We start from the raw sequence: 16,076 nt of genomic DNA, 5'->3' as shown, positions 1-16,076 counted from the left end.
AGACCAGGCTGGTCTCGAACTCACAGAGATCCGCCTGCCTCTGCCTCCCGAGTGCTGGGATTAAAGGCGTGCGCTACCACCACCCGGCCCACATAATAAATTTTTAAGAAAATATGAGATAGCAGGTGGTAGTGCACACCTTTAATTCCAGCACTCGGGAGGCAGAGGCAGGTGGATCTCTGTGAGTTTGAGGCCAGCCTGGTCTACAAGAGCTAGTTCCAGAGCAGGCAACAAAGCGACACAGAGAAACCCTGTCTTGAAAAACCAAAAAAAAAAAAGAAAAAAGAAAAAGAAAAGAAAATAAGAGACACAAGTGTCCTTTGATGTGTCAACTTGTTTCAACTTATTTCTAGACCTAACAGGTCTTTGAACAGGTCTGTGGGCCACTGGGATTGTAGCATCGATTATTGAGATCTGCTTGGTCCCAGCCTTGTGCTAAGAGCTCTGTGTGTGTGCTAGCCCATTTCCATTCTCATAGTGTACCCAGCCTGTTTCTGTTACAGTGTTCTTTGCTGTAAGAGATGTCTGTCTAGCTCCATTGTACATATAGAAACTGAGGCTCTGGCTAGTCCTGCAAGAGCCTGCTTACAGGAAACTGAACCTCTGAGTCCTGGTACCACTTGTTGGGGCACATAGAGACCACTGTGTTAGCAGTGGTAGGGTCAAGCCTTGTCCATCAACAGGAACCTTAGAACCTGTTGGGAATAGGTGTGTGGTGTGGCACCCTAAAGACTGCTATGTGCTACCTAGTTTGGGAAGAGAAAGCTCCCCATGGAGGTGAGGCCATGTTGGTACTGGTGTATCTGCACCTGCCCCTGTCCCTATGGGACTCTGGAATCTCATCTGGTTGGATGGTGTGTGTGTGTGCACACCTAGGGTGTATATGCCACAGTGCTGAATTGCTGGTTCCTATTTACTCCTAAGTTCACATCGCACACTCTGGTGGCCAGGCTCTGCCTTCACCATCTGCTTCAAAGGGCTTTGCTCTGCTTTGTTGTGGTGGACCATAGGAATGCTTCCCTGTTCCCCATGAACAGAGAGGGCCCTGAGGTCCTAGTGCCACTGCGTGCAGCCTGCAGAGGACTTGCTTACTGATCACTGTGTGCTGTGCTCTGGCCTCGGCCATCACTGCCTCACTATAACTCACTCTGCCTATTTTATACCAATCCATCTCAGTACTGTAACTGAGGGATCACAGCTGGTCTTTGACCCCTGCCTGCCCCAGGAGCGGGACTGTTCCCTACCACTTGTGTGTTCTCCTCTCTAGGTCCCCCGAATGAGCGCCAGAAGGGGGTGATTGAGGCCTTTCTCCATGCTTGGAAAGGTTACCGAAAGTTTGCTTGGGGCCATGATGAACTGAAGCCTGTGTCCAAAACTTTCAGTGAGTGGTTTGGCCTGGGCCTCACCCTGATCGACGCCTTGGATACCATGTGGATTTTGGGTTTGAAGAAAGGTAATGACTCTTTGATTCCGTGTGTGACACATAAGGCAGAGCAGTATGTCAGGGCTCCGTGTGGGCCACAGAGGCTACTCCATTGGACTTTGGTTTTCTCCTGTCCTGGGTACAGAAGGTGTGTGCTTGGTGTGTTCAGAGCCCAGTTTTCATTTGGCCACTCACTCAGAGCGGCTGTCTCTTACCTCCTGAAGAGCTGAGGGTGTCCTCGGCTCTCATTCACCACTCACTCAGAGCAGCTGTCTCTTACCTCCTGAAGAGCTGAGGGTGGCCTCGGCTCTCATTCAGTCTGCTCTGGTGCAGTAAGGACGACTTGGCCCTGTAACTCCAGGACGTCCTCCGGGTTATGCAGATCCCATTTAATTTGGTCCTCAATCATTTCTAATTGAGAATTGTTTTTATTTTAAAAGATTTATTTTTATAATTTATTTTTATTTTATGTTTATTGGTGTTTTGCCTGTGTGTATGTCTGTGTGAGGGTGTCGGGTTCCTCCGGAACTGGAGTTATAAACAGGTGTGGGTGCTGGGAGTTGAACCCGGGTCCTCTGGAAGAGCAGTCAGTGCTCTTAACCGCTGAGCCATCTCTCCAGCCCAGATTTATTATTTTTAATCATGTGTGGCATGTGTGTCTGCATGTAGCTCTGTGCATATGCGTCCAGGTGCCCTTGCAAAGCCAAAGACATCAGTTCCTATAGAGCTATAGTTGCACACAGAAGTTATGAGTTTCTTTATGGTGCTGAGAACTGTCCTGCAATAGCAGCAAGTACTCTTAACCGCTGAACTGTTACTCCAGCCCCAAATTGTTTGAGTGGCCGCCAGTGAGTCACTCATGTGCTCCTCATGTCAGAGTGTCTGCTGGGGACTGTTTCCGCTTACCAGAGCTGCTCCATGAGAGGGCCTTTTGTTTGAGATTGTTTGTTAAATATATTGTTTTTGTGTGTCTCTGTGTGGCCGCCTGTGTGTATTATGGCACACATGTATAGGTCAGGCGCCAACTCACGGGAGTTTGTGGTCTTCCACCATGTGGATTCCCGGGATTGAACCCAGGTCGTTAGACTTGGTTGTAAATGGGTAACAAACCATCTCACCTACCCTGTTTGTTAAGACAGGTTTCAGGCCGGGCGGTGGTGGCGCACGCCTTTAATCCCAGCACTCGGGAGGCAGAGGCAGGCGGATCTCTGTGAGTTCGAGACCAGCCTGGTCTACAAGAGCTAGTTCCAGGACAGGCTCCAAAGCCACAGAGAAACCCTGTCTCGAAAAAACCAAAAAAAAAACCAAAAAAAAAAAGACAGGTTTCAGGTAGCCTAGGCTGACCTTGAACTACATGTATAGCTGAAGATTTCTATCTCCATGGTATGCTATACCATGCCTGGCTAGTGTGTTTGTTTGTTTTGTTTTGGCTTTAAAAAACGTCTTGGGGATAGAAAGATGGCTCAGTGGTTAAGAAAGAACATTGGCTTCTCTTCCAAAGGACCGGGTTCTGTTTCCAGTACCCACATAGCAGCTAACAACTGTCTGTAACTTCAGTTTCAGAGGATCTGATGCACACATTTCATACACAGACATTCATGCAAGTAAAACATCTGTACACAAAAATAAAGTCTCAAAATATATTTTAAAACAACATCTTGGGAGATGGAAGAGATGGCTCAGTGGTTAAGAGCACTGGCTTAGAGCACAGGTTTAGTTCCCACCACCCACCTATAACCTCATTTCCAGAGGGAATCTAACACTGTCTTCTCATCTCTGCAGGCATCGTACATGCACAGACATATATGCCCACACAACACTCACATACGTAGAAATAAAATAAAATAAAAACAGGGTCTTGGTATATAGCCCAGAAGGTAAAATGTAGCCCTGTCCTTGAGCTTGGGCAGTCGTCCTGCTCAGCCTCCCAGTGCTAGGACTGCAGGCCATAGAATGACAGATTTATAATTTGTTCCTTTGCTTTTACCCTTCCATTACACAGAATTTAAGGAAGCAAGGAATTGGGTGTCAGAGAAATTAGACTTTAAGAAAAATGTCGATGTCAACCTGTTTGAGAGTACCATCCGCATCTTAGGGGGCCTCCTGAGCACCTACCACCTCTCAGGGGACAGTCTCTTCCTGAGAAAAGCTGTGAGTATTCCTGGACGAGGGTTCCCGTAACTTGATGTGGGAATGTGGAGGATTTATTTCCAGTTTCCTCTTCCAGTGCATTTGGTTTTCTTCTGCATTGGTGTGTATGAGCTGCCACATGCTTTGTTGCTGTGTGTAGGGCAGTCCCTAGGTGCTGGTGCTTAGCCTAGTTTTACCGTGTGATGGGTGTTAGCGAGCCACCAAACTGTGTTTCTCCGCTTGGGTGCAGATGGGTGACGGGAAAAAGCTCTCACACTTGCGTCTCTGTTGTGCTTCGTGTTAGGAAGATTTCGGAAAGCGGCTAATGCCTGCCTTCACCACACCCTCCAAGATTCCGTACTCTGATGTCAACATTGGCACTGGATTTGCCCACTCACCCCAGTGGACATCAGACAGCACAGTGGCAGAAGTGACAAGCATTCAGCTGGAGTTCCGGGAGCTCTCTCGTCTCACCGGAAATAAGAAATTCCAGGTAGGGGCTAGAGAGATGGCTCCGTAGTTAAGAGCACTTGCTGCTCTTGCTGAGGTCTCAGGTTCAATACCTAGAAACCACGTGATGACTCACAACCCTCTGTTTTGTACCTTTTTTGTTATTTGTTTGTTTGATTTGAGTCATAGTTTCTCTGTATCTTTCTGGATTGCTTAAAACTCACTATATAAACCAAGATAGGCTAGGCAGTGGTGACGCACACCTTTAATCCCAGCATCTTTGTGAGTTCAAGGCCAGCCTGGTCTACAAGAGCTAGTTCCAGGACAGGCTTTAAAACTGCGGTGAAACCCTATCTTGGGGGAAAAGAAAAACAACAAAAAACCAAGCTAGTCTGGAACTCATAGAGTCTACCTGTGTCTGCCTCCAGAGTACTGGGTTTAAAGATGTGAGTCACCACATCCAGCTCTTTTCTCTGTAACTCCAGTTCCAGGGATCTGACATCCACTTTTGGCCTCTTTGTGTCCCAGGCTTGCAAGTGGCACAAACTAAAAATAAAATGTAAGGGACAAAAACAAAACAAAACAATTTCAGACAGGATGGGCAGGTTCTAGGTAGACATATCCCTGGATATGAGTGCTTCTCACAAGTGTAATTGCTGTGTGTGTAAATTTCATTTTCCTTTTTCTCCCAAGACAGAGTTTCTCTGTGTAACAGTCCTGGCTGTCCTGGAACTCGCTCAGACCAGGCTGTCCTCGAATTCACAGTGATCCATCTGCCTCTGTCTCCCAAATGCTGGAATTAAAGGGGTGCACCACCACCTGGCCATTGTTTTTTATTATTATTTGTATGTATGTGTGTACTTACTCTGGTGCATGTGTAGAGGTCAGAGGACAGCTTCTGTCTCTGTCTGTCTAACTTTATATACGTGGGTTTCAGGGTTCCAAGTGGCTTTACCGCTGGGCCATCTGATTGATTCTCGTTGGTTCTCAATATGTCTGTTACATAAAAGCAGCTATTAATAGCCTCTTCATCTTCTGGAATGGAAACTTGTGCCAATCAAAGACTCTGTGTTTCCATTCCCAGCCCCTAACAGCTCCAGTCTGCTGTCTGTCTCTATGAAGGGGTATGTACAAGGGACTGATGTGTTGAGAATCCACACTCTACCATCTCCTGTTGGCTTTTTCCATTTAGCTTCTGCTGTGTTGCTGCAATTGTTGGGGTTCCTTTCTTTCCCTGGAACTCGCTTGGTAGACCAGACTGGCCTTGAACTCACAGAGATCCGTCTGTCTCTACCTCCCAAGTGCTGGGAGTAAAGGCATGCGCCACCACTGTCTGGCTGTTGAATATTTTTATCAGGAAAAGAAAGAATTGATTTTCTTCTAATGGTTTGGGGTTTTTGTTTGTCATTTGTTTGTATGTATGTTTGAGGTAAGAGCTCAGTCTGTAGGCCAGGCTGGCCTTGAACTTGATGCAATTCTCTTGAGTTACAGGCCTGAGCGATCGTGCATTGGTTGTTCTGATACTGTTTAATCAATTGAGATCATCCTGTTGATATTTGTGACATTTAAATGATTCTCATGCACTGAAACCATCCTTACCTCTTGAGCCAGGAGGCATGGCAGGTTAATGTGCTTCTAAACTGCCTTGTTAGCTTGTTGAGGAGGAGCTCTGCTTCCATGTTGGTAAAGAATTTGGGTTTAGGGGGCTGGAGAGATGGCTCAGAGGTTAAGAATGTGGTTTTAGTTTTCTTCCTGCTGGTACTTTCATGTGGTGTTAGGATATTGCTGGCTTCGTGGGACAGGACAGGAAGTGCCCCCCTTCCATTTCCTGAAGTTTGGGAAGAATTGACTGGTGTAAGCCCACTCTCCCCTTGTCTGCCACAGGAGGCCGTGGAGAAAGTGACAATGCACATCCACTCCCTGTCTGGGAAGAAGGACGGGCTGGTACCCATGTTCATCAACACGAACAGTGGCCTCTTCACCCACCCAGGAGTGTTCACCTTGGGTGCCAGGGCTGACAGCTACTATGAGTACCTGCTGAAACAGTGGATCCAGGGTGGCAAGAAGGAGACACAGTGAGGCCTGACCCACTGCCTTGATGCAGGGCCCCGAGCTTCTGTCCCTATCCATTGCTAGGAGCCAGCAGTGGTGCGGGTGGTTTGGCTTCCCTATGTGAACTTACTTCCCAAATGGGATGAGCCATTCAGCAAGGCATCAGTGCCTACATGGCAGGTGCTCAAGGGCCTGAGCTTTGACTTGGGCTGTGTGTGCAATGTCTGCTCCCCAGGGAGGGGCAGGTCTAGCGGTCGTGTATGGGTCAAACTGAGCAAAGCTCCTGGTCCTGTAGCTCTAAGGACACATGGTATATGGCCATGCCCTGAGTAACCTGACTTGTGATATTCACAGGTTGCTGGAAGACTATGTTAAGGCCATTGAGGGGATAAAGACACACCTGCTACGGCATTCTCAGCCCGGAATGCTCACCTTCGTGGGAGAACTTGCCCATGGCCGCTTCAGTGCCAAGATGGTAAGTTGTGTGGACTGGCCTAGCATTTAGGAAGCTACTACTTTCTTTGTGGCTTCCAAGGCCTTAGGTTTTTTGTTTTGTTGTTTTTTTTGTCAGAAGTAATAAGGAAATCTGGTCATCAGCTATCAGCAGCTATGTGTCATAGCCACAGGTTGACCTTTGCTGCCTGGCTTGACCTATTCATGTGATAGCATCAAGCAGAGCCTCCACATGCCCTGCGGTAGCAGGCACAGCCTCTCCCAGGGCCAGCTGCCTCCCTTGTGGTTCTGGAAGTGCAGCAGGTCTCTGAAGGTATTTGTGGGTAGGATGAAGGGGTCCGGAGGGCCTGAGTCAGTATGGCCCCCTGCAGGAGCCTGCACTGGAGTTTCCCCCTGGATTCTCTGGCACAAATACTTGGCCTGGACTTGAGTCTGCATGTGACAAGTACCACTCAGCCTCATTGCCCCTGGGTCAGGCTGAGTGTACTTGGTGGCAGCCAAGCAGTGTGGACCTAGGTCTAGATGTGACACTCTGCTTCCAGGACCACTTGGTGTGCTTCCTGCCAGGGACACTGGCTTTGGGCGTCCATCATGGCCTGCCGGCTGACCACATGAATCTGGCTCAGTCACTCATGGAGACCTGCTACCAGATGAACCGACAGATGGAGACAGGTCTGAGCCCTGAGATTGCACATTTCAACATGCACCCTCGGGCAGATCATAAGGATGTGGAAGTCAAGGTGAGCCTGGTGTGGGCTGTATTTGGGCAGGGTGATGCCAGCAGGGCTGGACACTCTATGAGACTCTTGCTCTGCCCCTAGCCAGCTGACAGGCACAACCTGCTGCGGCCAGAGACCGTGGAAAGCCTGTTCTATCTGTACCGTGTCACAAGGGACCGCAAGTACCAGGACTGGGGCTGGGAAATCCTGCAGAGCTTCAATAAGTACACACGGGTGAGCTGTTGGGCACCTCTTTGTGGTCTTGGCTGGTGACAGGCACAGCTAGGTTCCAGCAAAGCTCTGGCAGGACCCACACTTGAGACTGCTGGGGCACAGGTTGGGAGGAGCCAGCTTCCTGGGGCCTTTAGTTGGCTGTCCTCTAGTAGTGTGTGCCCTTGATAGCGTAGTCATCTTGCTGAACTGAGTGGCATTGGGGCCCTGTTGTCTAGAGGCTTACAGATGTCCAGTGTCTCTGGGCTTACTCTCAGAACCCAAGCTTTTCTGAGAGGGGTTTCTTTCTCTTGCCCTGTGGTACCCATGGTTTATGAAATATTGCTCAGTGACCCAGAGTACTGCCCTCACCCCACCGTCCCCACCTGGAGTTCACGGTTCACCTTGCCCTCTCATTGGGAAGGGTTAGGAAAGGTGGTGGGACTAGACATGGTCTAGGTGTGATACCCAGCTCTTGGCCCCAAACCTCAACAACTTCATCTTTTTGCCTGTGCCTGCCTTAGGTTATGTAGAACAAGCTAGGTGCTGGCCGTATCCTGTGACCATACCCTTCTGGAGGCAGTTTCTGGTCACTCAGGTTGTGGGCATTTTACAGGGTCCTGTGGCCATTACTTAGGTGGCCACTAGCCCTGAGTCTACCCTGGGGTCACAGATGCTGGGGTTGAGCAAGTAGCCTGGGTGACCCCTCTTGCTAGTGGTTCTTCTAAAGCTTGACTGCTTCATATTGGGCCCAAGCTGTGCTCAACGTGTGTCATCGCGGCTTTGGCTCTGATGCAGGTCCCCTCAGGTGGCTATTCTTCTATCAACAACGTTCAGAATTCCCAGAAGCCTGATCCCAGGGACAAGATGGAGAGCTTCTTTTTGGGAGAAACGCTGAAGTACCTCTACCTGCTGTTTTCTGATGATATGGAGCTGCTCAGCCTGGACACCTGTGTGTTCAACACAGAAGCCCATCCTCTACCCATCTGGGCTCCTGCCTAGCAGGATAGCACCTCGGCTGGTGACCAGTGGCAGACTGAGGTGGGCCTAGCAGGTCTGTGACCTTCACAGGGCCCACGTAGTTTTGGGCAGCCATCAAATGTGATGTTCCTGCCCAGTTCTAGGCCCCTCCTGTCTCAGCTTTTCATGAAGATAGTGGGGGAACAAGAGTCAAATTAGCAGGTATGGGATTCTGGGATTTAGGCTAACTAGTCTACCAGAAGCCTTTGAGTTCCTTGAAAACTCATGTCATGACTCCTGGTTCTTGTCCCCAAATGACCCTAGTGGCTGGCTGCAAGCAGCCCCATGGTAGTCCCAAGACTACCTCCTGGGACCACTCAGGACCCCAGTGCCTGTGTTGAGTTCAGAGTGATAGCCCAAGTCAGTGAGGTGCCAGGCTTGGCCTGATGGCCTGTGCAAGTCCTGACCCACAGGTCTGGTGGGCCTTGTGACCTCAAGGGGCCTTGTGGCTCTAGTGTTTACGGGTTGGACTCAGGGATCCTCCTGGCTACCCTACTGGGCTGGCAGGGGTTAGAACAGCAAATTGTCTTATTTCCAGGATACCCTGGTGTAATGTGATTTCTCAGCTGAGATGAGCGTGGACTTGGTCCCCCTGTAATGGTCCTGTGTTGGGGAGGGAGTGGTATCTGTGGACTGCAGAGTCTAGACTGGCTGTAAGGGACAACAGGTTCTCTGGGTAACATTGCAGTAACTGCCCCCAGAGTTAGAGCTGCTGTTCACTTCAGGTCAGAAGAGTGGGGAGAGCAGACTTTGGGGGTGTTCTGTAAATAGGCCAGAATGCTTTGTTTGTGCTCTCAGAATGGTCTGAAGACCACCAGCTGGCTGGTCGGAGTACATTGTGGAGGAGGCACACCAGCAAAAGTGTGTACCTTTCTCTTTATCAGATGTTTGTGCCTTGGTGTGGGAGCCTATGGACATGAGGGTAGGGTAGGCCCTTTCTTTGATCTGTTGTTAGTTGACTGTCCCTGGGCCTTGGCTGGTAGTTCCCCATCCAACACCAGGGTAATTCCACACAGCAGTGTAGGGTAAACTGTACAGAATCTAAGGCACCTCAAGGCTCTGGGCCTGTGTTCCCTGTGCACCCCAAGATCTGGAGGTTTGACCTTCTCCCCATCTGCAGCTCAGAGCATCTCAGTGGCAGCCACCTTGTGCCTCTGAGGCACAGTAGTTGCCCCAGGGACTCCCTGTCAATCACTTGTACCCCAAACCAGCTCTAATCCCAAAGGTGTCTACAAAGAAGGACCTGCCTGGTGACATATCCTTAGGACTCACTCGTGTGTGTAGAGGCTGCCCCCCACTTCGGGCTGTATCCCTTCCTGTTGATGTTGGTCTTTCCCTGTGTTGTCCTCTGGACCAGGAGCCCCATAGACTTGTGAATGGGCAGCTGTATGTATTTTCCATCTCTGGTATGATCTCCCAGATGTATTCTGGAGGGTGTGGTCACTACCGAGGGACAGCAACTGTCCCTGTGGCCCTCTGAAGAGTTGCCATGAGTCAGAATAACCAAGTTGAAGATGTCTACAAAGCTGCGAACTGATGGCCGCGTTGAAGCAGACAACATGGGAACAGTCATGGGAGGGGAGGCTGGTGCGGGGAAGGCAGATTTCCTCCCTCTCACCCTGAAGCACGAGCCTGAGAGCTGGAGTCTGTGCTTAATTAAATGTCTAACTGGTCTCTGCAGGCTGTGTGCAGTGTGCTTTATGCTGTCTTGTCTAGAGCATATCCCAAGGGCCCTGTCCCTCCACGCCTGGACCCTGCCAGACAAGAAGGAAACATCTAACCAACAACCATAAGTTTATTCGGTTCCTTCCGTCCACCACCAGCTTTGGTACCTCTTGCTTGAAGTTCACGGTAGGCAGGCCGCTGTGGACGGTCCTTCAGATGTAAGGCGAGCTGTCATGTCACAATTGCTCACATAAAATAAGAGATCTCTGGGTCCTGCTGTGCCTTAGCTGGAAGAATGCTGCTTCTCAGGCCCAGGCCACCAGGGCATTGCCGGTCACTTTAGTCTGGCTGCCTCTACCCACTCACGGATGAGGGTGGCTTCCAGTTTACGCACCTCCACGACAGATGGAGGGTCTTTTGGGTTAGATGCTCTAAGAAGACAGACGGGGGGTGGGGGGGCACTCAGGTGGCAAGCATACAAGGTGAGTGAGCTTCATGCCCATCCAGCCCACATCCCACCACTGGCCCAGAGTCATCAAGGAGGGAAGTGGGTGGGCTGTACCGCACTGACCTGAGGTCTAGGTGGTGTGCTCCCCCCTGGATGGTGACGGCAATGACTGACGTGCTCAGGTTGCTGGGAATCTGTTGGAGGAATCTGAGATGTGTGACCTATGCTTTAAGCCACAGGTGGGCAGCCCCTCTCCCACCCTGGCACTGTCTGGGGGATGCAGCTGAAGCAATAGTGAGTTCACTGTGCAGCCTCAGATGGTGCCATTGGAAAAGAACGGTGGAATCTGATGGACCAGATGTTAGGCTGCATTAGTGATGTGGAAAAGAAGCCCTCGAGAGAGAGAAGAGCAGCAATGGCCCAGTGAGCCTGAGCGAGAATCTAGAACGGCAGAGGTTCTTTGAGGAGTCTGGCAAAGTGGGAACAGCAGCAGACACAGCCAAGCGTTGCTAAGAGTACCTATACGGGGCCATCTGCTGCCAGGTTGGGACTTACCCCGCCCCCTGCCCAGGGGTCTAAGTCACCGTTGGAGAAGATGATGTTGCTGGCAGCTTTAAGGTCTGAAAGGAACACGGTAAGTGGTGGCAGGGCATCCAGTATGGCCTTTAAAGCTGTGAGCTGCATCTGGGGGTGCAGAACCAGCTCAGGACAGAGGGTAGGACCCTTCCTGGCTCCCAATCCCCAGTCCTTTACCGCCACCCCAGAAGCTGGTTCGTAGCCAGTCCCGCCGAGGCCACACGCCCCACGTGTCCAGGCAGTATTGCTGGCGGAGTTCCTCAGAGAACGGGATGTCAGGGAACATGTCCGTCATGTTGTTGCTGTCAAAGGTCAGATTGATCTCCGTACAGGCCTGCGGGTAGCCCACAGTGAAATAAAGCAGGCAAGCCACCCATCCCCACCCCTACACTTGGCCGTTTAGCTCCCCTGTGTCTACAAACCTGGTAGTCCCAGGCCTTGGCATCAGGGCCAGTGCCACAGCCAGTGGGGTCAGCACATCTCTGATAAAGCCGGTAGATGTCAAAACAGGGCTCCGTTCCAGAGGAGTTGTAGACCAGCCCTGGATAGGAGGAATGCTGGGACCCGCAGCCAGACGCTACATGCTCAGGCCCCTTCCCACCCACCTTGGAAGGAAGGCGAAGGTAGGTGTGCCTCAGCAGGAAGCACTGAGGTCCGTGGAGCGTGTGCCAGCAGCCTCTTGAACGGCTGATAGATACCTGCCTTACTCCCAGCACCCTGACCCACAGCAGGGCAGGACAGGCACGCAGGCTTTGTGACTGGGGATTGCAAAAGTCTCAGGCAACTGGAGTGTGCTCCTCTAAGAGGAAGTCACGCTACCTACTTGAGCCTCTGCCCAGCTACAATACAATGTCCTTTCAAAAGCTGAACTCAGTCCCCTCCTACATCTCAGCCTACCAGACCAAGCCCCAGTTCAGGGCTCTGGGTCTTTTCCTACTCAGCTCTTACGGTTAGGGTCTCTCTACCCTTGGCCCATGAAGGCCAAAGAGTAGACCAACCTGTCAGTGCTCGTAGGCCCATGATCCTCTGGTTCTCTTTCAGCAGCCGTTCACAGCCCACCTAGAGGAGAAGGGCAGCAGAATATCTCAGCAGAGGCCCCTTGCCCAGCTTGACCTTCCCTGGTCCCAGAATGTGGGTCAGGGCTGCTAGCCTACATGGCTACAACAGAATAGTATCTGATGGTGCCAAAGCAGGTGCGACGAGGCTCTTGGGCCAGGCCTGCACTGGGACCTGCACCTAGGGAGAGCCACCTAGAGCCACCTCACCTTGACAGGGTTGGCAGGAAGATTTCCAAGGAAGTTAGTAGGGTATGGGTAGTCCATCATGGCGAGCATGGTAAATGCATTCCGAGCAAACCCAAAGAGCTGAGTCAGGTCCTTCGGGCTGGAAAGCAATTGGCAGGTACCAAAATTCTGCCTGATGGTGTCATAAGCTGGGAAGAGAGAGGCCAGGAGAGGAGGCTGAGGAATCTGCTGGCAAATGTGAAAGACAAGAATGAGTACCCAAAGCGGGCAGCAGGCAGAGGAGGACCTCCTCACCTCCCTGGAGGAACAAGTCCTTGATCTGCTGGAAGGCATCCCGCACAGCCTGGGCGCACTTGGGACTCTGGTCATAGAAGTCCTGGAGACAAGACCGTGGTTGCTGCTGCTGCCGCCGCTGCCATACCTGCACTAGCCTGAGGTACCCAGGAACCCTCACTCACCGCTGTGACGTCTTGGAAGAATTGGTAGGAGTCACCAAGGCCTGCAACAGCTACCACAGGAGCACTGGCTGCCAGTGCCCCCACCACCAGATGGGGATACTTCATCCTCATGTAGGCGCTCAGCATCCCCCCATAACTGGGGACAGAGCACAGGATTATGGCTGTGGAAAATGCCTGCGTGCCCAAGCCAGCAGCCTCACCCCATCCTCCAGGCTGAGGTTCCTGGGCTGGACCTTTCTCCTCCCCTTGGTCTTTCCCTGCTCAGAATTCTGCACAGTGTGGAAGGACTTGAACCTTTTAGGCCTACTCATTCTGACCCCAGGGCCAATGCAGATAGAACCTTTACTGGGGAAGGGCACCTGTGGGAATGGGGATTGTCCCATTAGTGTGGACAACATAGTCTCTGAGGTCCAGTTGAGGAGGAGGTAAAACTAGGCCCAGTCCTGCCATGTGAGAAGTTAAGGACTGAGAACGCAGGCTGGGCAGAGGAGTGGAGAGCATGAGACATGTTTGGCCCTTCTTATACAGGGTGTCGCCAGGTACAACGTGGGCATCAGGGAAGGGTAGGAGTAGGGTTCCTTCAGCTTGGGTGTGGGTCAGAATTGTGTGTCCTGAAGGTAAATCAAGGACCCACCTCCCTCCGAAGGCTACGACGGGAGCATCCGGGACCCCAAGATCTTGCCGCACTGCCTGGAGCAGCACAGCAAAGTCAGCCAGTGCCTGCTCCACGGTCAGCAGCTGCATATATCCACGCTGTGTGGACTGCACACCGAATGGAAGCGATTTCCCGTAGTACCGCTGCGGGAAGCAGGAAGGGATGGCTAATCGCTGCCTCTGCACTCTCCCACCTCCTTCAGCCCAGGGACTGCCGGGAAACATCCAGATACCCACGTGCTCGGCGAAGACAAGCAGGGCCCCCTGCTGTGCCGCCAGTTCCACCATGAAACCAGAGTTGTTAGCGAAGGTCCAGATGTCCCCTTCATTCCCGGTGTAGAAGAAAATGGGACCCTCGCCCGACTTCCAGAACTTATCTATGGGAAGTGAGTTTCCGTGAGGGCAGAGACAAGCCAGCAGAAGACTTGCCGTGAGGACAACACTAACCTGACATCAGGAACCGCTGTCCAAAGGTTTTGTTGCCGAAACTCTCAAAGTTGAAATGGTCCATGTATTGCTCAAAATAGTTCTCCTCAAAGTCGGGGTCTAGAACTCCGTCAGCTGAGGGCGGGTGCAGAGGCTCAGGAGCTGGCAGGGATCATCAGGGACCCAGGAGGGTCAGGAGGGTGGGCGGCCAATAACACTCACCTCTGACTTGGAGGTTGCGCAGCCCCAGTGCCAGCAGCAGGACCAGGACCCGGGAAAGGACCCCATGGTTCACAGAGACACAAGGCTGGAAGCTCATGCCTGATTCTGAGACGGGCGCAGGCAGTCATGTGACGCAGGTCACATGACAGACGTGGCCGGCAGGGCAACATCACGTGACCACTTCGCACGACCTTCTTTTCCCTCATGCATTGCCCTCTGGGTTGTATGATGTAATATTAAGGGTTCCCTGGGCTCCTATTGTGTTCTCACGGAGATGACCACTGTGGAGACCCAGGAAGCGGACAAGAGGTCTAGGGCGTGTCCGGACTGTGTGGTCTCCCTAAGTGTCCAGTTACTGAATACCACAGAGTGATGGAGGATCCTCCCACACTGGGATACTGCAGGGTATCGAAGTCCCCAGGGGTTGCCGGCCCCATATCTTCCACTGGCGGCTGGAGCTACGTCCTCATTCGGCAGGTCAACACATCTGTGTGCTAGGCACTGAGAGCTGAGCTGGGACTTCACCAACATGGACTCAGTCAGAATGGCCACCCCGCCCCAGCCCTCAGTACTGGTCAGCACCCTTGCTTCACTGACACGCCTGTAATCCCAGGGCCAGGGAAATTGGGACAGTTCTTTCTGCCCTAAGAGAGTGGCCTAAGGAAGGTAGGGGTGTTGGGAATTGCTGCGGAGGCGGAGGCAGCAGTGTCTCTGAAAGGCTTATCTAAGTGGCATCAAGGATCTCTGAGCTTCGAGTGTGTGGCCTCTCTGTTCTGACTGTTGGCACTGTGCCCATGCCCAGACAGAGTCGGGGAGACGGAGGGACAGGGCTTCTCTTGGAAGCTGCCCTCCACCTGGTGGCGGGGAGGGTACAGGGAAAAGAAAGAACCAGTTTTCTCTCGGAAACCCAGTCCCAGGTCTGGAAGAGGGGAGAGATCCACGGGAGTTGGAGCTTGGATTGGCTCAACTGGGAGTGGACAGCCAGCTTGGGCACGGTCCGGTGGGACATGCAGCCCAGAGCTGTGGAATGCTGGGCACAGATCAGGAAGCCCCATCCTGTGCAGATACCTTCGTTATGGATTCTGGGGGTGTCGGTGTTGCATTGCCCATACCTGCAGGATTTCATGCCATGTCACTTCCTGATTCCTGCCTGCCATCTGTTTATACAGCCCACTCCCATAAGCCCTTTGAATATAGAGACAGCATCTTCTGTAGCATAACACATGGCTATTTCTTTACTGTGCATTTCTCTCTTCCTTTTTTTATTCTTGGTTTTTGGAGGCAGGTTTCTCTGTGTGGCCCTGGCTGTCCTGGAACTCGCTCTCTAGACCAGACTGGCCTCGAACTCAGAGATCCGTCCACCTCTGCCTCCTGAGTGCTACCTCTCTTTTTATTTATGATTTGGCATCCTGGGAATTTTTCACAAGTTATCTCCCTTTTTTCCTTTTTTTTGTTTTTGTTTTTGTTTTTGTTTTTCGAGACAGGGTTTCTCTGTGGTTTTGGAGCCTGTCCTGGAACTAGCTCTTGTAGACCAGGCTGGTCTCGAACTCACAGAGATCCGCCTGCCTCTGCCTCCCGAGTGCTGGGATTAAAGGCGTGCGCCACCACTGCCCGGCTTTCCTTTTTTAATTTTAAAAATTAGATATATTCATTTTGTTGTATGTGTTTTGCCTGCATGTGTGTGTGTATCACATGCATGCTTGATTTTCTTGGAGTCCAGAAGAGGCATTGAGATCTCTGGAACTAGAGTCACAGATGGTTATCAAACACGCTGTGGGTACTGGGAATCAGACCAGTGTCCCCTGCAAGAGCAGCAGGTGCTTCTAACCACTGAGCCAACTCGCCGACCCCTATTTTCTTCCGTTTAGAGTTTTTTTTAATTTTTAAAATTTTTATTTTATATACATTGGAGAATGTCAGTGTAGG

General features: G+C 51.5%; 2 protein-coding genes across 3 annotated transcripts in view; one reads left to right on the top strand and one right to left on the bottom strand.

Annotated features, from left to right (window-relative positions):
* Window positions 1-10,135, top strand: part of Man1b1 (mannosidase alpha class 1B member 1) — a 19,612-nt gene extending 9,477 nt beyond the window's left edge. For both annotated transcript variants that reach the window (XM_026778593.1, XM_005346312.2), the window contains exons 6-13: window positions 1,268-1,453; window positions 3,426-3,574; window positions 3,858-4,046; window positions 5,888-6,078; window positions 6,410-6,530; window positions 7,051-7,248; window positions 7,330-7,461; window positions 8,236-10,135. In XM_026778593.1, coding sequence (XP_026634394.1) covers window positions 1,268-1,453; window positions 3,426-3,574; window positions 3,858-4,046; window positions 5,888-6,078; window positions 6,410-6,530; window positions 7,051-7,248; window positions 7,330-7,461; window positions 8,236-8,439 — 1,370 coding nt within the window. In that variant the 3' untranslated portion in view covers window positions 8,440-10,135. The remainder of the gene's footprint in view (window positions 1-1,267; window positions 1,454-3,425; window positions 3,575-3,857; window positions 4,047-5,887; window positions 6,079-6,409; window positions 6,531-7,050; window positions 7,249-7,329; window positions 7,462-8,235) is intronic.
* Window positions 10,136-10,234: 99 nt separating this feature from the next.
* Window positions 10,235-14,261, bottom strand: Dpp7 (dipeptidyl peptidase 7). The gene is made up of 13 exons (XM_005346311.1): window positions 14,151-14,261; window positions 13,950-14,063; window positions 13,740-13,879; window positions 13,483-13,646; window positions 12,849-12,984; window positions 12,685-12,766; window positions 12,412-12,578; window positions 12,145-12,205; window positions 11,569-11,687; window positions 11,324-11,480; window positions 11,126-11,190; window positions 10,694-10,764; window positions 10,235-10,553 (listed from the first exon to the last, which is right to left on the bottom strand). The coding sequence occupies exons 1-13, from the start codon at window positions 14,245-14,247 to the stop codon at window positions 10,457-10,459; spliced, it is 1,470 nt and encodes a 489-aa protein (XP_005346368.1). The 5' UTR covers window positions 14,248-14,261; the 3' UTR covers window positions 10,235-10,456.
* Between the last annotated feature and the right edge of the window lie 1,815 nt (window positions 14,262-16,076).

Source organism: Microtus ochrogaster, chromosome 4, assembly GCF_000317375.1.
Source record: "Microtus ochrogaster isolate Prairie Vole_2 chromosome 4, MicOch1.0, whole genome shotgun sequence".
NCBI lineage: Eukaryota > Metazoa > Chordata > Mammalia > Rodentia > Cricetidae > Microtus > Microtus ochrogaster.
The sequence above is the reverse complement of the archived record's forward strand: the minus strand, read 5'-3'. Positions and strand labels throughout refer to the sequence as shown.